This window comes from Vulpes lagopus, chromosome 4 (genome assembly GCF_018345385.1).
Source record: "Vulpes lagopus strain Blue_001 chromosome 4, ASM1834538v1, whole genome shotgun sequence".
Classification (NCBI taxonomy): Eukaryota; Metazoa; Chordata; class Mammalia; order Carnivora; family Canidae; genus Vulpes; species Vulpes lagopus.
The window spans coordinates 50,162,138-50,182,419 of NC_054827.1; the positions used below are offsets into that span (position 1 = coordinate 50,162,138).

At 43.4% G+C, this 20,282-nt stretch overlaps 1 protein-coding gene across 3 annotated transcripts in view; it reads right to left on the reverse strand.

Annotated features, from left to right (window-relative positions):
• Positions 1 to 20,282, reverse strand: part of SVOPL (SVOP like) — a 102,632-nt gene that overhangs the window by 55,567 nt on the left and 26,783 nt on the right. For all 3 annotated transcript variants that reach the window (XR_005987319.1, XR_005987318.1, XM_041752153.1), the window contains exons 7-12: positions 18,990 to 19,114; positions 16,773 to 16,836; positions 15,700 to 15,825; positions 12,414 to 12,542; positions 3,333 to 3,406; positions 477 to 682 (exon numbers count right to left, since the gene is read on the reverse strand). Coding sequence is in view for 1 of the 3 variants with exons in the window: in XM_041752153.1 (XP_041608087.1) it covers positions 477 to 682; positions 3,333 to 3,406; positions 12,414 to 12,542; positions 15,700 to 15,825; positions 16,773 to 16,836; positions 18,990 to 19,114 (724 nt within the window). In the remaining 2 variants the exon portion in view is untranslated. The remainder of the gene's footprint in view (positions 1 to 476; positions 683 to 3,332; positions 3,407 to 12,413; positions 12,543 to 15,699; positions 15,826 to 16,772; positions 16,837 to 18,989; positions 19,115 to 20,282) is intronic.

Sequence of the window (20,282 nt, forward strand, 5' to 3'; positions counted from 1 at the left end):
TGTGCTTTCTCCTGTAGGTCCAAGGACAAGCACTGGTGTGTAGGTAAAGGGTATTTTACACCCAAGATGCTTATTATAGCACATAGGTCTACTGTGAATTGCAAACGGGCTAGATCTATCTTTGAAATGGTCTATGCTGTTTTCCATCAAATTCAAAGTGCAGCTGATTTTTAAGTACTATTATTTCATGTCTACCAAAATGCAAACAGTGCTGTGAATGGAGACCTAACAAGCCATGGTAGGACACACCCCAATTGCAGAGATGCCAGAAAAGGGCGGGGGAGCATCTTAGAACTGATACAACATAGTAATTCCAAGCTCTACTCCTCCAGGCTTCCCACATCCATCTGCATTGGTGACACATGAGCAAGGTGTGCAGACTTGTTCAGCTCCACCAGGCAGGAGCCACATCTATGACAGGTCCCACTTCTCACCCCCAAACAGGCAGGGACCCAAAACACCGAGGAGACATTTACGAGCAATTTCACCAATGGTGCTGATGATCATGGTCCTGTAGTCGGAGGGAGCAAACATGTGGCAGTGGCAGGGGCTCTGGCTCTCCTCCGTGTCCATCACGGTCACCACCACCTCGGCCTCAGACTGCGAGCCACACACCAGGTCCCGCTCCAGCAGTTCGGCGCTGGCCAGGATGACCCCGTAGTAGGCGAAGGAGATTCCCAGCCTGGAAGGGACAGAGTCGCTCATTACTTCACTCAGCCAGCCTGAAGAAGGGGCGGTGGCCACAGAGGGACAGGTCGGGAGGGGGGGGGGGGGGGCACGAGGGAGGGAGGGTGCCAGAGGTTGGGCTCACCTACCCTGGGGAGCCTGAGGGTGGCGTGCAGGGGAATCTGGATGGGAAAGGAATTTGCAAGCACAGCCTGGGGCCAGGTCCCAGGGAACCCACAGCCAGTGAAGGAGTTTGAAGCTTGGACTCAGTTTTTTTTTTAATGAACTAGTTTTTATTTTACTTTTTTATTAGTTTTTTATTATTTTTTAAGATTTTATTTATTTAATCATGAAAGAGAGAGAGAGAGAGGCAGAGACACAGGCAGAGGGAGAAGCAGGCTCCATGCAGGGAGCCTAATGTGGGACTCGATCCCGAGTCTCCAGGATCACGACCTGGGCTGAAGGCGGCGCTAAACCACTGAGCCACCGGGGCTGCCCTACTTTTTTATTTTTAAAGATTTTATTTGAGATAGAGAGAGAGAGCAAAGCCAGCTGTGAAAGACATAGAGGGACAACCAGGGGAAATTGCCCATGTTCTGGGTATCAGCTGATATTCAGAGAGATGATTATTAAACTTGTCCCTTGATTGTAAGATTGGGATCATCTAAGAAAATGTCCTCATGGCACCTGGGTGGCTCTGTGGTTGAGCACCTGCCTTTGGTTCAGGTCATGATTCTGGGGTCCTGGGATCAAGTCCCGCATCGGGCTCCCTGTAGGAAGCCTGCTTCTCCCTCTGCCTACGTTTCTGCCTTTCTTTCTTTCTCTCTCTCTTTGTGTCTCTCATGAATAAAATAAAATCAAAAAAAAGAAAAAGAAAGAAAAGTGTCCTCAAGTAGTTGAGACTCTTAATGAAGTATCTGGAGATGAAATGTCACAAAGCCTGGGCTTGCCTGAAAGTCTGTCAGCACAGGAAAACACAGCCATAGCAAACATGAGTGACTATCAGTGACTGTCAGATATGGGTGATGGGTCAATCAGAGGTCATCGTGATATCCTCTACTTTTGTGTGCATTTGAAAATTTTCATAACAAATATCAGAAAAAAACAATAATTACAATACTCCCCTTGTTATTAAAGTAGCTTTAGTTCAATTTCCAAATATTAAGAGTATTTTAAAAAGTAAAGTCTTAAGAGGTGACATACCAGCTATTAATGAGTATCTCTGAGAAAGGCAGATAAACACTTTCCTGAACTGAAACACTGTAGATTAGTTTTGCCTGCTTTCTATCTTTATGTAAACGAAAGTTCATAATACGGATCTGTGTCTGGCTTCCTTTGTTCACTATGAGGTTTATAAGACTCAGCCATGTTGGATGCAGATAACTAGTTTTCTCCTTCTCATTATTGTATAATATTCCATTTTATGAACGTAACACCATGTATCTACTATACAACAGTATAATGGACATGTGGGTGGTTTCGAGCTTGGGGCTGTTACAAATAAAATAATGCTATGGACATTCAAGCAAATGTATTCTGGTAAACCTATGTATGCATTTCTGTTGAATGGAACCTATGAATGGAATTACTAGCCATAGGCTAAGCATATTTTCAACTGTGATAAATACCCCTAAGGACTTTTCTCAGGTGGTTTTTGTTTGTTTGTTTTGTTTTTTCATGATAGTCACACAGAGAGAGGGAGAGAGGCAGAGACATAGGCAGAGGGAGAAGCAGGCTCCATGCACGGGGAGCCCGACGTGGGATTTGATCCCGGGTCTCCAGGATCGTGCCCTGGGCCAAAGGCAGGCGCCAAACCGCTGCGCCACCCAGGGATCCCTCTCAGGTGGTTTTAATTTGAACTCTAATCAGTGTGTGAGAGTTCCAGTTACTTTACATTCTTCCTAACAGCTGGTATAGTGAATCTTTTTAATTTTAGCCGTCCCAGGGGAATTGTAATGGTGTCTTACTGGTTTTAATTTGCATTTCCCTGGTGACTTTAAGGTTGAGCATGTTTTCATGTATTTATTTGATACAATTTTTGATCAAATGCCAGTTCAAGTGTCTTGCCTATTTCGCTACTGGTTTGCATGTCTTTTTCTTGTTGGAAAAAATTACATATATAATTTTATACATATTTATAGTCTTATGTAGATAAAAATTTATTAGATATATATTTTTGACATTTCTTCTCTCAGTTGGTGGCCTTATCTTTCAGATTCTTTCTGATACCTCACAGCACAGAGTTCCTAATTTAATGTAATAGCACTTTTTGTATCTTGTTTAGAAAATCTTTATGTACTCAAGATCATGGCTTCAGAGAAGTGAAGCACAAAGAAAACCACCAGAGTCTATTCTACTGAATTTGATTATTGGTGACTTCAAAGGATCACTTTTTGTCATGTGGTGAGGAAAAGGGCCAGACTACAAAAGGTTAGAAAGTGAGCTTATATGAAAAATAAAAAACTAGTCAGAGACAATTTCCTTCTCTTTAAAAAAAAATAAAATAAAATAAAAGTTTTATTTATTGGCTGGTTGGTAGTGGTAGCAGAAAGAGAAGACATGGCTGGAGTCACCTTGGCGTTTTTCTCCCCACTGGCACAGAGTGGATTTGCTTAAGTCAGTTTTGTGTTTATTGAAAAGTCATTTTGAAATAATTTTGTTCTTACCATATGACCCAGATCTGTAACGTGGTCCGTAAATATTTAGCATCCAACAGGTCTGCAAATCTTCCTCTTTTTTCCTGGGGTCGTGAAAAGAGACAGACAGATTAGATTTAATGACTTATGGATTGGCAGGGGTTTCTCTAGTATTTTAGAGAACAGAAAATAAGAACAGAGTGGAAATGTAATGGGTGAGAGAGCCACTCAGCTACCATGAGTGCACCTCACTCCACCCACAGATCATCCCTTCTACACATACATCTCAGCCAGCCAGTCTTTGCATGCTTGTTATTATCGTTGGCAAAGACCAGCCCATTGAGTTGATGATTCCAATTCTTTCTCTGTTCCTCTTCTCACCAGTGCTGGTGAGCAGTGGGGTAGAGCACAGAAAAGAGGAGGATACAAGAAAAGCGTGGGAGATTCTTTTAAACTTCGTGTTAAAATAGAAAACCTAGTATTGAAAAAGAGCCTGAGAATTGTGTAAGAAAAAAAAAATAGCATACATTTGGAAAGAGGACAGGATATTCGATTTCTTTTTGTGCCCTTAGAATAATTAGCAAAAGCTTTTATCCATTGTCAGTGCTTATTACATATTAGGGGTAAAAATAAATAAAGATTGGTTATATATGACTAAGCAGAGGCAGATTTTTATTTAAAGCAAGGAAGGCCTTGAGGGGGGTGCTTAGGTGAAAACTAACTATTCTTTTCTCACACAGACCTGAAATTACAGACCCCCTCTAAATAGACCCAGAGTATAATCCTAGATGTCTTGGATTTTGTTGTCACAAAAAGTGCCAGTTTGAAGGAACTTTCTCCGGGAATTTTTTTTTTAAGTACTCTATACCCAACATGGGGTTTGAAATTACAACTCTAGATCAAGAGTCGCACGCTCCACCGAATGAGCGAGCCAGGTGCTCTGCTGACTTTTAGGCTCAGCTCCTAGAGGTCATTATGGGCAGAGAATAGCTATTGACAGATCCCTTTCATCGGCTTTACATATTGGGCTTTAGCTAGTCATCACTGGAAACATTTCTGAACTAGTCCTGGCCTCCCATTTTCCAATCCAGAATATGTGACCCAGAGAGGGTAAGTGACTTACCCAGGGTCACACAGCTGTTTGCAGGCACAGCCAGCTAGTCCGGTGTCAGGTCTCCCAAACACTAGTCCTGAGTCTTGCCCATCTATCTCTCTGACATGCCCTCCTTGAGTTTGGATGTGACTATGGTCCCCTCACTGCCCCAAGTATAACTGGAGATTCAGAACACTGAGTCTGCAGTGAATCACAATGAATCATTAAATTATATTCAAAGAAATTATTTGACTACAATCCAAATTAGTGGACTAAATCACTCCTCTTTGGTGTGGCCCTTCCTTAGCCAGTCCCCAGAGCTTCTCATCTCTGTGTCTGAGCAGGGAAGCTCTACACATACCATCTTGTTCAGCCTCCTCAGCCTGGCATTCAGATGGTAGCCAGTGTGACCAAATCCACTGCACATTCCTGTTTCTGGTTTTGGCTCACACTGCTCCTCCTTCCTCCCCTGAGGCTGCCTCTCCTTTCAGTGTTCAGTTTATATGCCCCAATTGTCCGCTCAAGGGGGCTAAACGGCCCTGGCTCATGCTTACCTCTTTGCTGTGATCCTACACACTATTGTCCATGCCACTCACCTGGTTCTAACATCTGGCTGTTTGGTTAGTGATCCTTTGCTGTGTGAGCCTCACCTCACTAAGCAGATTGTAAGAGACTTGAAGGCAGAATCTATGGCTCGTAGCTCTGTATCCACAGGCCTCACATAAAAGACAACCGTGGAGAAGGACAAGACCATCTGATGGGCATGTGGATGGAAGCTGCAAGCTGAAGGCAAGAGGAGGAAAGCAGGAGGAAGAGGAAGGAGGGGGGAAAGGAGAAGGCTGTAAGAGGGAGGGTGCAGGATGGGGAGTGTGGAGAGAAGATGGAAACTAGATGGGGGTGGAGGAGGGAGTGTGGTTGTTGTGGGAATTGAGCCTCCCCAGTTGAGTATAGTAACAATAATTTATAATATATTTGAAAGTTGTTAAGAGAATCGCTCTTAAATGTTCTCACCATGAGAAAAAGAAATGGCAAATATGTGGTATGATGGAGGTGTTCACTACTCTATGGCAGCTATCATTTTGCAATATATAAGAGTGTGTCAAATCAATTCACTGTACACCTTAAACTCACACAATGTTGTATGTCCATCACATCTCAATAAAGCTGAAGAGGAAAAAACAAAACAACAGGCCCTCCCACAGGCATGGCAGCCCTGGGAAGAACCTGCAGCTTCTCTCTGCACTGTTGGTGCCTCAGCTTTGAGTCATTCCCCACCTCCCTCTCTGGTGATGTCTTTTGCTCTGTTATATGTCCAGCCTCCCTGTGTGCTGTCAATCCTCCGCTAAGCAAAATCTGCACTTAGCCATGGATCTAAGGATGCAAAGGCCAATCAATAAAGATCATGGAAGACCATAAAGGCCAAGGTGAGGTTTTCCTATAGTCAGGGACTGAGAAGGACAGGGCAGGGGAGGCACTGAAGGTTCCTGAACAGAAGGGGTAATATTAGTGTTGGAAGAATACTTGTCTGACAGTGTTGTGCTGGATGGAATCACAGGGCATGGAGCAGTGAGGTGGCTGTGTGAAAGAGGTTGGAGGGGGCACCTGGGTGGCTCAGTTGATTAAGAGTCTGACTCTTGGTTTCAGCTCAGGTCTTAACTTAATACTCCCATCGTGGGATTGAGCCCTGCATCAGGCTCCAGGCTTGGCATGGAGTTCACTTCAGATTCTCTCTCCTGCACTCTCTCTCTCTCTCTCTCTCTCTCTCTCAAATAAATAAATCTTAAAGAGAGAGAGAGGGGTTGGATGTAAAAGCCACTGTTGTAAAAGCACCAATGGGATTGGCAGTCAATCAGGCTTGGTGGTGCAGAGGTTTGCAATGAGTCAAAGGGAATGCCACAAAGTGAGATGAGTATCAATGAACACCTGTTTCAGGCTGCAGTGTGAAGGAAGCCAGGCACAGTACTGTGTAATTCCCCTTATATGAAATAGAGAATAAGCAAACTCATAGAAACAGAAAGTAGAAGTTACCAGGGATTGGGGGTGGGTAGGCATAAGGAGTTACTGCCTCACAGAGGGTCTGTTCAGGATGAAGGCAAAATTCTGAACGTATTTGATGCCACTGAATTGTACACTTCAAAATGATGACACAAACGAATGGAAAGCTATTCCATGCTCACAGATTAGGAGAACAAATATTGTTACAACATCTAAATTACCCAAAGCAACCTACAAATTTAATATAAGCCCTACCAAATATCAACAGCATTTTTCATGGAGCTAGACAAATAATCCTAAAATATGTATGGAACCACAAAGACCTTGAATAGTCAAATTGATCTTGAAAAAGAAGAACAAAGCCAGAGGCATCACAATCCCAGATTTCAAGATATACTACAAAGCTGCAGTAGTCAATACAGTATGATATTGGCACAAAAATAAACACATAGATCAATAGAACAGAATTAAGAGCCCAGAAATAAACTCCCAATTACATAGTCAATTAATCTTTGACAAAGGAAGCAAGAATATGCAATGGGAAAAAGTCTCTTCAACAAATGGTGTTGAACAAATGAACAGCTACATGCACTAGACCACTTTCTTACACCACATATAAAAATCAGTTCAAAATATATTAAAGACCTAAATGTGAGATAGGAAACCATAGAAATCCTAGAAAAGACCACAGGCAATATTTCTCTGACATCAGTCATAGCAACATTTTTTTCTAGATATGTCTTCTAAGGCAAGGGAAACAAAAGCAAAAATAAACTATTCGGATTACATCAAAATAAAAACCTTCTACACAGTGGAGGAAACAATTGACAAAATTAAAAGACAACCGACTTGGGCAGCCCCGGTGGCACAGTGGTTTAGTGCCGCCTGCAGCCCAGGGCGTGATCCTGGAGACCGGGGATCGAGTCCCACTTCGGGCTCTCTGTATGGAGCCTGCTTCTCCCTCTGCCTGTGTCTCTGCCTCTCTCTCTCTCTCTCTCTCTCTCTCTCTCTCTCTCTCTGTCTCTATGAATAAATAAATAAAATCTTTAAAAAAAATAGACAACCGACTGAATTAAAGAATTAAAGAAGATATTTGCAAATGACATATTCAATGAGAAGTTAGCATCCAAAATACAGAAAGCACTTATACAACTCAATACCAAAAAACCCAAATAATCCAATTTAAAAATGGGCAGAAGACATGGACAGACATTTCTACAAAGATGATATCCAGATGGCCAACAGACACATGAAAAGATGCTCCACATCATTCATCATGGGGGAATGCAAATCAAAACCACAATGAGCTACATCATCACACCTGTCAGAATGACTGAAATAAAAAACACAAAAAACAAGTGTTGGCAAGGATGTGGAGAAAGAGGAACCTTCCTGTATTGGTGGTGGGAATGTAAACTGATGCAGCCGCTGTGGAAAACAGTATGGAAGGCCCTCAAAAAATTAAAAATGGAATTACCATATAATCCAGCACTTGTACTACTAGGTATTTACCAAGAATATGAAAATACTAATTTGAAAAGATATATGCACCCCTGTGTTTATTGCAGCATTATTTATGAAACCCAAATTATGGAAGCAACCAAAGTGCCAACCCATAGATGAATGGATAAAGAAGAGGTGGTGTAAATATATGGTGGAATATTACTCAGCCATAAAAGAGTGAAACCCTGCCATTTGCAACGACATGGATAGACCTAGAGGGTATAATAATAATAATAAAATAATAAAAATGTCAGTCAGAGAAAGATGAATACCATTCCTCATTCAAATGTGGCATTTAAGAAATAAAACCAAGAAACAAAGAAAAAAAAAGAGACAAAAAAACCAGACTCTTAACTATAGAGAACTGATGGTTACCAGAGGGGGGGGGGGGGGGGAGACAAGGATGGGTGAAATAGATGAAGGAAATTAAGAGTACATGATGAGAAATGAATAATGTTGTTCAGTAATTGATGAATCAATATATTGTATACCTGAAAGTAATATAACACTATACACTAATTATACTAGAATTAAAATTTTTAAAAATCTTTGCATGAAAAAAAATTACTGTTGACCCTTGACTAACATGGATTTAAACTGTGCAGATCCACTTAAATGTGGATTTGTCTTTCTTTTTATAAATATAGTACAGTACTGTATTTTCTTTACGATTTTCTTAATAGGTCTTTTCTCTAGCTTACTTTAAGAATACATATAATACATATTACATACAAAATATATGTTTTGGGTTTAAGAGAGAGATAGTGGTGGGGGTAAGGAGAGGGAAAGAGAGAATCTTTTTTTATATATATAAAAGATTTTATTTATTTATTCGTGAGAGACACATACACAGAGAGAGAGGCAGAGACACAGACAGAGGGAGAAGCAGACTCCACACAGGACCCTGATGTGGGACTCGATCCAGGGACTCCAGGATCACGCCCTGGGCCGAAGGCAGGTGCTAAACCGCCGTGCCACCCAGGGATCCCCAGAAAGAGAGAATCTTAAGCTGGTTCCACACCCAGCATGGAGCTCTATCTCATGATCCTGAGGATCATGATGTGAGCTTAAATCAAGAGTCAATTGCTTAACTGAACCACCCAGGTCCCTTTCATAAAGGAAACTATGTTAACCAACTGTTTATGTTATCAATAAGGCCTCTGGTCAACAGGAGGCTATTAGTAAAGTTTTTGAGGAGTCAAGAATTACTCATGGATTTTTCAACGGTATGGAGGGGTCAGCATCCCTAATCCCTGAGCTGTTCAAGAGTATTCACTTTAGAATCTTGGATTCCTCACTTTTCTTTTCTGAGATCAGTTTCTTAATTTGACAAATGAAAGTAATAATATTGGCCTACTTCATAGGGATTTTCTCTAAGTATCAAATAAAAAAATACATTTAAAAAAGAGAACAAAAATAGAAATAAAAAACATAGAAGAAGAACTCTCCCCTCAGGAAATTCAGTCTTCTGATAAGAGTTTTTTGGGTGGTTTTGAAATGTTGCTCAGGAATATAAAAAGACTTGAATAGTGGGAATATATACTTTTATCAAGTACGATTGTTTCATATAACAAAGGTATTGATTCTCTTTATGTATTAACTAATATTTCAACACCATCCCAATTAAACTCTCCTAGATTTTGGGGGGAGGGTGTATTAGAAGATCTCAATAAAGTGACTTCAAAGTTGTTCTAGAAAAATAGTACCGAGAAAATAAAACTTGGAAAATTCTGCAAAATAATTAAATAAGGGGGACTTACCCTACCAGATATGAAAAATACTGTAAAGTGTCATACCGGACCACATTTAACCTGCATCCTTTTCCCAACATGAAGTGCCCTCTTTATTTTATAATAAATCCTCATATATACATGAATCTACAAATCTATCATTAGAACACAATAGAATAGAGAATTCAAAAATAGATTCAAATATATAAAGGATGGATTATTCAATAAAAATGTGTGCAAAGGTTTAGCCATTTAGATATGACAAAGCTAGACCTGTACTATGTTTCTTATATTCAACTAAATCCAGATAGATCCAACATTTTAAAAGTAAGTATGAAACCAAATTAACCCAATAGAAAGGAGGATACAAGAATGTAGTTGTAAAAGGTAAGTTTAAAACCACTAAAAATGATGCTTAGAAAATGTCCAATTTAGGAAAACTTATGAACAACGTGAAACAAAAACATAAAACAAAAATAGTTTGGAAGATGAGATGGGGGGCAGATCAGAATTAACATCTTCAAGGTCCTTGTATTGTTGGTTAGACAGAAAATAAAGATATAAAATAACATAGATATTATAGGTGCACATTTTCAATATTAAAGGGCTACCTCTATAATAAAAAAAATACTGGGCATAAATTCCTAGCCAGTAGAAGGAAGTATGAGGGGAAAAAAGCAAACTGAATCACTCTAATAAAATGTAGGAAAGGAGAAAAGGAAAGACATGGTTAAGAGGAAATATAAAATAAAATGGCAGAAGTTAAGGTCAAACGTGAGTAATCACAATAGTATAAACGGATCAAATTCATGACTAAAAGACACAGAATACCAGATTGAGTGGAAAAAAAAAAAAAGAGAGAGAGACCAGCTATATATTTACCAGATATACTACTAAGCAAAGAAACATATAGAAAAGCTTAAATCATTTTGAAGGTCTGGATAAAAGATACATCAGGAAAAATGCTAAACTGAACTAGTTTCAACATATTAATATGAGAGAAGATAAAATTAAGGCCCAAACCAGTATAAAATGACATAATAAGATTAATCCACAAAACAGAGTTAAACATATGTGAGGAAGCAACAGGATATCCTTAAAATATATGCAGTAAACTGTCAGGACTATAAGGAAAAAGGAACAAAGCCATCATCTTATCGAAAAACTGTCAGCTCAGCAAGGCAAAATCTGGGACAAGTGTCAGATATGGCACAATTAACAATATGCATATATACTCAATGAGAACACACGCTCTTTTTAAACACACATTGAACATCAACGAAAATTCACTATGTAGAGAACAGAAAATTTTCCAAAATTCCAAATAATTGATAACATCCTCTGACCAAAATTCAATTAAATTAGAAAGAATTTTTTTAAAAAAGAGTGTTAACAGATAACTCACTGCTTAAAAAGAAACTCAGAAGAGTTACAAAATAGAAATACAAATAAAATTATTCTGTAACAAAACTTCCTAAATGCAGCTAAATACTTCATTAAAAAATCAAAAAGACTGACCATAAATGAGCTAAGTAGTGAACTCAAGAAGCTAGAGAAACATAAAAAGCTAAAGGAGAAAACAAAGAGTAGAAATTAATGAGACCACACACACAAAAATCAATAAAGAGGACAACAACAACAAAAACCCTTGTTCTTTGAAGTTAATACACCAGCCCCTAGTAAGAGGAGTAAGAAAAAGAGAAGGCACAAATAAACAGCTTTAAAATGAGAGAGGGGGTTATGCAAATTTATGCAGTCAATTTTTGAAACTCCTAAGAGAACACTGGGAACAATTTTGTACCAATAAATTTGAAAACCTAGATGGGCAGGACAATTTTCTAAAATATATACATTACCAAAACTGACTCAAGCAAAAGGCTTAAACAAAAGGAGACTCTAACCACTATATAAATTGAATCATAGCTTGAGAAACTCCTCTGTGTACCACCCCATCGTTATCCCCCACGGCTCCTCTCGAAATAAAGATTAGGCATGAACTACCCTAGAGGCAGTTTTCACCCAGCATTCCATAACCATATTCCAGCCAGAACCAAAGGCTAATTCCTATCCTACATACGGCGTTCCTGAGGTGGCAGGACAGACGAGGAAGGTGCCACTGGTGCCTGTGATCGACCCGCCTACAGGTGGATGGTCAGGGCTGGTGTGAGGAACAACTTCAGGTTGACTGACCTTAAGAGTCCTGGAACCAGGGGCACCTGGGTGGCTCAGTGATCGAGCATCTGCCTTTGGCCCAGGGTGTGATCCCGGGTCCTGAGATCGAGTCGCGCATCAGGCCCCCCGCAGGAAGCCTGTTTCTCCCTCTGCCTTGTGTCTCTGCCTCTCTCTGTCTCTTCATGAATAAACAAATAAAATTTTTTAAAAAAAGAGAGACCTGGAACCATTAGAATGTAAATGCCAAATTTTAAGAAATCATTTAATGAGGTCTGTTAAGTTTGATATCACTTATCACTTATATCATTTATAAGGTCAGTACAAGAAAACAAAATGATAAAACAACCTCTCACCTATAAACAAAGGTGCCAAGTCACATGACTACCTTTGCAAGGTAGATGCTATTATTGCCATTTCATGGATGAGGAAGGTGAAGGTAGGTGGCTTGCTGGCTAGGGCCGCCTGGCTCTTGCAGGTGCTGGATTTAGTCTCAGTCTACTCTGCTCTCTTTCCTCGTCCCTCCAGGGCAGGGCTAGAGCGCAAAGGTGTCCCCCCTCTGCCCTGCCAGGACGAGGGGACTTCTGGTCGGGGGAGAAGGCCTCCCAGCTGGGAACTCACCAGGATGGGCTCCACCAGCGTCCCCTCCGGCATGACCGAGCGGTTCATCTTGGCGATGCGCTGCAGTGTGGCCAGGGCAGCCTGAGTGTTCCCAGTGGAGACGTTGAAGCGAGCAGACTCAGGGATAAACTGGGCACAGAAGGAAAGAGCATGAGGGTTCAAGGGCTGTGACCCCAGGGGTTCCACTACTACTGTGATATGTGTCACACGGCCCAGTCTCCCAAGATGAGGAGCAGCAAGCAGGAAGACCCAACACAGCAGGCATCCCCTGCGTTCCGAGTTGATCTGGAACAAACAGGGTCATGTGCTCCTTTTGATAGTCCCATCTTGAGGCCAGGGGGCCGATACTGAGGTTTCGGTAGGTTGGACCGACCTGTGGTCAACACAAGGAAAGTTCTACATCCACGTGGTAAAGAGCTGCCCCAGGGCCCCTCTACTGCTCTGTCACCCCAGCCTCTCCCCAGGGATGCTGCCATCTCCCCCAGATGACAGCCCACAGCAGGACTACAGCACCCATGAGGAAGAATCACTCCTGACAATCCAGACCCTCAACCCACTGATTGTTGAACACCATACCCAGAAAACACTATGGGCTGGGCACCTGGGTGGCTCACTCGGTTAAGTGACTGACTTCAGCTCAGGTCGAAATCTTGGGGTCCTGGAATTGAGCCCCATGTTGGGCTCCCCACCCAGTGGGGTCTGCTTGTCCCTCACTCTCGGACCCTCCCCCCAACCCATGCCCTTATGCTCTCAAACACATATACATACTTCAGGGCTCCATGGTGGCTGGGACCGAGAATGACCTTGACCCATTCCCTGACCTTCATGCCTCACAACCAATCAAGGTGGGCTGGTTCTTCCTCAGAAAAAGTACCTCCCCTAGCAGCACCCTAATCCCCATCCCATGGCCAGCAGGCAGGGCAGGTCCTCCTCATTTCCCACTGGGATTATTCTGACTACTTTCCTGGCATTTTCTTTTCTTTTTTCTTAAGCTTTTATTTATTTGCTAGAGAGGGAGAGCATGAGTGGGAGCAGAGGGAGAGGGAGAAGCAGTCTCCCTACTGAGCAGGGATCCCAGGACCCGGGGATCATGACTGAGCCGAAGACCTAACAGACTGAGCCCCCCAGGCACCCCTCCTGATGTTTTCTGTATGTCCTCCCACCAGGCTCCATGCAGTTGGGAACCAGGTTCCCAGCACACAACCCCTTCCGCACCACCAGCACCCCTTGCCTCAAAGGCCCTCATAATCGGGACACAGGCCTGTCCTCGCAGCCCCCATTCCAGCTTACCTGCTCTCCCCCAAACACATCTTGCATTTCACACCTTCCTGACTGGACTGACACATCAGCCCTGCCGAAATGCCCTTGCCCCACTCTCTGGCCCTCCAGGTGCAGGCTGTCCTATCCCTCAAGGCCAAATTCAACAGCACCGCCCCACTGGATAGATCACTCTCTCCCCTGAGCACCCACAGAACGAAAGCTGTTACAGCACGTGCTGCGTCTTGCTGGTACGATCACCGTTTGCCTTCATATCTGTCTCTCGCTGACTGGCTGGTGCTCCTTGGTGGCAAGAACTCTATCTTATGCCTAGTTTTAGCCTCGAAACCTAATGCTGAGCCTGGTGTATACTCAATGTGAGTGTGGTAAGTCCAAAGACAAGATCAAGATTCAAAATAATAATTTTTAAAAAGGTAATAACAGGGACGCCTGGGTGGCTCAGTGGGTTAAGCGTCTGCCTTCGGCTCAGGTCATGGTCTTGGTGTCCTGGCACCTAGGGTTCTCAGCTCAGTGGGAAGTCTGCTTCTCCCTCCTCCCCTCCCCCCTACTCATGCTCTCTCTCTACCTTTCTTTCTCAAATAAATAAATAAAAATCTTTTTACAAATTAAAAAAAAAATAAAGGTAATAACATAGCTGCAGAGCTAACACACATTGAATACTGTTCATGTTCCAGGCTCATAGAGACTCTTACACATTATCCTGTTTCATCCTCCCGAGAGCCCTAGGAGATACGTCCTATCCATTAGCCTCAAAGGGCGGGATGACTTGCCCAGGATGGTGGAGCCAGAGCAGTCTGGTTTCAGAGCCAGTAGACCCCAATGCCTCCCTAGAGGCAAACCCAGGTGAAATGGGACACGGAAAGGTGAAATTTAAATGTTGGCAACCAGAGTCCTACATTTAGGTTTTTTAAAAATATCAACGGTTGAATCACAATTTTCAGGCATCTGGACTTGGAAACAACTCACACAGAGTGGAGCTTGGGCTGTAGTTGATCGTGAGCCCAGCAGCACCCTACTGTGGGAGGCAGTGGGCTAGGAAGCGCATGGTTTTAAACTGCACCCACCAAGGCAGACGGGCTGCTCACGGGAGGCCCCAGGCCCACTCAGCCACTGGCCCCAGGCACCTGTAGCTCTATGTGGGATGTCAAGCCACAGTTCACTGCAGAGAAGACATTGACCAAAAAATGGCTCAGCCAGACAAAAACAGATGGGGTTCTGGGATCTGGTGTCAAAAGAGAGTTGAAGGTGATGGTACTGTCAAATGCAAAGAAGAGCTTTGATTGGGCCAGATTCTTAAATACTTGGAGGGCTATCATGCAGAAGGTAGACCTCTGGTTTTTCAGAGAGAAGTACTAAGACCGCAAGTAAATTCATAAGGAGGCAGAGTCCTCTCAACATAAGAAAGAACTTCCCAAGAACCATGGTTGTCTGGAGATGGAACATACTGAGGTAGTCTCTCAACTCTAACGTCTACAAGTGCCTGAAGCTGGGACTGTTCTGGCAGCGATAGAATGTGTGGTTTTGGTTGTAGTATGAACCAAATGCCTTCCAAGGACCCTTCTGAATCTGTGAAGTTCTTTGGTTCCAAAATGTTAGGTCACACACACACACACACACACACACACACACACACACACCCCACATCCCAGGTCCTCTGAGCTATTAGCCCTGTCTTTGAACAATGAGCATAATTCTACTAGAACCCAAGGAAGATGATGATTCTGAAGATCGGAGGGAGAGCAGAGGGGCAAACCAGCTGCTCTGTAGTGGCCTGAGAATGTGTACCAGGCATCCAACTACAAGCACTAAAGGTCAGAGAGGGGTCAGCCCAAATAGAGCGCAGCTGAGAGACAAGACTTCCAGCAGGCTAACTGAGGGAGGGATGAAGCGGGTTGAGACAGTCTTGAGGAAAGGAAAGAGGCAGATGTAAGGCTGCTATTTGCGGGGCAAAAGGACCGCTGGGCCAGTGGGAGGGGAGGACAAGAGGGAGCCCTGTGAGCATCCTTACCTTGAAGGCCAAGATGAGGATGATGCCGGGAATGGAGGCGATGCGGATGAGCCATCGCCACCCGATGGTGGGGATGACCACAGAGGCCAGGCCGATTATAAGCAGGGAGCCAGCCAACCAGAAAACCTGGGGAGAGAACAGGAGGGTAAAACTCCTCCAATGGGCGGGGGCACCTGGGGATGGCTCAATTGGTGGAGCACGTAACTCTTGATCTTAGGGATTAAGTTCAAGCCCCATATTGGGTATAGAAATAACTTGAAAATAAAATCTTTAAAATTCCTCCGATCAAGTATGCTCAACCCTGCCTCTCGGGGAGCATTTCAGTATAAGATGGAAGAGAGTCTTTAAAGATCCCAAGTCTGAGTTCTACCCCTAGCACCACATCCAGGACCTGGATGAACAGAGAACATCACTTCACTTCTCCAAGGCTCCGTTGCTTGTCTATAAATAGAAGGCTCAGCTAGACAGGGGTAGCCTTTTCTTTCCTGGATCTCCTGAAAGTCAGGGCTTTTAGATAATGACAGCATCAGAGATGGTTCAAGACTGACACAGCTTCTGATGCAAAACCTGCCTCAGAGGCCAGTGGGGCCCCGGGGGGCCGGCAGGCACCCCAGTCTCCTCACTTGGATCAATGGCTCAGCTGGACAAGGCACTTAGAGCATGTCCCCACCGGCGTGGGCCAACTATAGTCTTGCAGATACTAGTAACCCTGGAGGAGAGACGGGATGCCCTAAAAAGGGGTGGTCGCTGTGTGCCCCTGCTGAAGACTCAGTGGGAAGCCAAAGTCTATCCCAGATGCATTCCTGGGCTTCTCTCATTCCACTGAAACCAGCCATTGGGATGTTTCCTGGAAGGGGCTACTGTGTTCTAAATGCTACTGTTGGGTGACAAAAGTACAAAAGTCCTGGCAGAGGAAAACCTTGAAATGGGACCTCTGGCTTCAAGCCTTCCTAGTGCTCTTTAGTTAATACCAAGAAACAGACAGTGTGCTAATCAATCAACGAGCCAGGAGCAAAACTGTGCATCATGTCCTCTAGGATGAGAAGGCAGGTGGAGTTCCTATGTTATCTCACCTGAGACAAGGGGAGCATGTAGCCTCGGTATTTTGTAGGCAAAAATTCAGTCTTTATGATTAGCCTATACAGGAAAGGAGGAGGAACAGAATAATGTTGTTTTTATAAAAGCAACTACTTTTTTAAAATCACAACTTTTCTTGTTACAGAGATAAAGAACGAAAAACCACAGGCTTCATCATTGTGAAAAAATATATATATACTGCCCTCAGCTCCCAGTTTCACTGGTACTTGGTCTTTGAGTCCAGTTTCTGACACCAAACACCTAGGATCCTTGGGATTCTCTGGTCCAAAGGAGCATCGTTGTTCTAATGAGGTGGCTCTTGGTGAGCGTCTGGATGGGGCCCGGTCTTAAAAGGCCAAGCCACGATTAGACTCTTGGAACATCCAGGCCTTTCCCCCACCCCCTGGAGAGAGGAAAGGAATTGGAAAATGCATTGATAATCCCTCATGCCTACATGATGAAGCCTCCATAAAAATCCCTGACATACAAAGTTCGGAGGGCTTCCAGGCTGGTGAACACATCTCTGTGCTGGTGGAAGGAGGGAGGTGTACCACAAACTCCCAGGGAACCTTCTAGACCTTGCCCTGTGTGTATCTCTTCATCCGGCTGTTCATCTGTTTCCTTTAAAATGTCCTTTGTAATAAATCTGCCATAGTAAGTAAACTCTTTTCCTGGGTCCTGCGAGCTGCTCTAGCAATTTACTGGACCCGCAGAAGGATTTGTGGCAACTTCCAATTTGTAGCGACTGAGACAGACGTTGTGGATAACCTGGGGACTTGTGCTTGGTGTCTGAGGTGGGTGATAGCCTCATGCGACTGAGTCCCAAACCTGTGGGGTCTGAGCAAGCTAGGGTCAGAATGAACTATAGAACACCCAGCTAGCATTGGAGAATTGGCCAGTGCATAAAGAACCCAGATATTTAGGGTCAGAAGTGAAGATTTGTCGGGGCACCTGGGTGACTCAGTTGGTTAAGCATCTGGCTCTTAATTTCGGCTCAGGTCATGACCTCAAGTTATGAGATTGAGCCCCACATTGGGATCCACGTGGAGCCTGCTTAAGATTCTTGTTCTGTACCCCCTCCCACCACCCCCTGCTCCCATGCACTTTCTCTCTCTCCTTTTAAAAAATATTTTATTTTATTTATTTATTCATGAGAGACAGACAGAGAGAGAGAGAGAGAGAGAAATAGTTTGCCATGAGGAATGAGGAGTCAGAGCCTAGGTTTCTAATTAATTTGGAGACAAGACAAATAAATAGAATCACACTCCCTTCGGTTTTCTAACTGCTCTTCCCTGTTGCGATTATTAACCAGGGTTTGGGTTTTCTTAACATATTTATTGGGCTGGTTCCCAAGGGATGTTGTAAATTTCAAGCTAACTTCTGCTCCAAGTGGGGCTTAATTTATGCCTCAGGGAGGAACAATCTTTCTGCGACACATTAGGGTAATAATCGGATGCTTTGATATCTCCTAATACAGTCTAAGGATAGCTTGCTCCAAGGCAACCAGGAGAGAGTAGCCTGAAGGACCCTGCGAACTTCAGGGAGGCTCTTGAGTTGCTGAATGTTTAACAGAACCACCCCCTACCCCCACCCCTACCCACACCCCACCCCCCTACCCCCACCCCCACTCCCACCCCCTACTCCCACCCCACCCCCACCCCCCACCCCCACCCCGCCCCCAGGCAGGAGAGGTTGCTGCACACTCACCCCAGGACAGAGAGGGGCCAGCAGCCACCCTCTCTTTCCAGGGTCTCCCCCTGATTTGCAAATGCACTTAGACACCATCTTCAGTCATGGGGCAATGGTACTTTAAAATGATTGCTTCTGATCAAACTAAACTCTCCCAACAAGTTCTCAAGAAATGAATAGATTGCGGCACCTACCTCATATGGCCCTTTGGCGTACCATTTAGTCAAACAAAATCAAGATTGACCTTAGGGACAGAGACGCTGGCACACGATCAATCTAGTGTCCTCTGCTAGCCTCACCGTCAAACATCATTTTGATGAGCAAATAGCCCCCCATGGAATAAGCAGCCAGCACTTCAAGAAAAAATTTTAAAAATAAAAAAGCTAAAAAATAATTAGCACAAGTGAAGGCTTATACATTTACAACTTACTGATGCTGTTGGGCCATAAACGACAGTGTATCTGGGGGTGTACACATCTCTCTCTCTCTCACTGTCTCAAGCATCCTCTAGGTAGAGTCCTTACCCTTGTGCATGGCCAGACACGCCACAGCCCACCATTGTCCGCAGGAAGACAAACCAGATGTAGGAGGGAGAGAAAGAGGTCAACAAGGAGAAGTAGGCTCCCCACAGGAATGAGATGAGCAAAATCTGAAGCAACAAAAAGAGACCTGTTAATGGGATCTGCCTCAATGGAAGAAATTAATGAGAGAAAATTTAACTTCTTTGGTTTTCTTTAAGATTTTAATTTATTCATGAGAGACACAGAGAGAGAAGCAGAGACACAGGCAGAGGGAGAAGCAGGCTCCCTGTAGGGAGCTGGATGTGGGACTCGATCCCAGGACCCCAGGATCACACCCTGAGCCAAAGGCAGACACTCAACTGCTGAGCCACCCAGGTGCCCTGAGAAAATTTAACTTCTGAGGGTGATTTTTATTTTCCATCCAGATGTTTGCTTCTCCGAGGTGCTAATTTTACAGAGAGCTCACCAATCTCTCACACTTGTCAAATAACATGATGCATGTCACTGTATTGCCTGAAAGCCCAGACATTCCAAATTCAAACCATTCTTCAAAACTGCCCAATTGCATCCACCCTATCAGGTGACAGGAGCCGAAACTTGTAAATCAGGATGGCAAAACCTGCCCTCGTTAGGAGCACAGTGAAGCATTGTGTTGGAATGGGGACGAGGAGAAAATTTAAGTATTTGCTTTTTCTCTAATTATAAGAATAACACAAATTTACAGTAAGAAAAATGGAAGAAAAAGAGAAAAACAAAAATATTTAAATCTTGCTTGATTTCCCAACCCAAAGAAAATACTTGTTAATGTGGTTTTATCCTACATTCCCTGCTTGAAAGGGAAAACATATTTTTTTATAAATTTATTTTTTATTGGTGTTCAATTTGCCAACATATAGAATAATACCCAGTGCTCACCCCATCAAGTGCCCCCCTCAGTGCCCGTCACCCAGTCACCCCCCACCCCCGCCCACCTCCCCTTCCACCACCCCTAGTTCGTTTCCCAGAGTTAGGAGTCTCTCATAGGAAAACATATTTTTAACGTCTGCAAAATATTCCAATGGAAAGATGTAGGATAATCCACATAATATAATGTGGATTCCTCTATGGTTGAAAACTGAGATTTTCTCACTGTCTCAGTTAGCTGTGACTATGTACATAAATCTCTGTAGTTCTCAGATGACTGAAACAGGCTAGATTTCTAGACTAGGAGATTGGGTAATTCACACTGCCCAACTGATGGTCAGAAAACTATACTAATGCTATGTGAAGGTGTCTGTACACTTGCAGCTTTCTTTA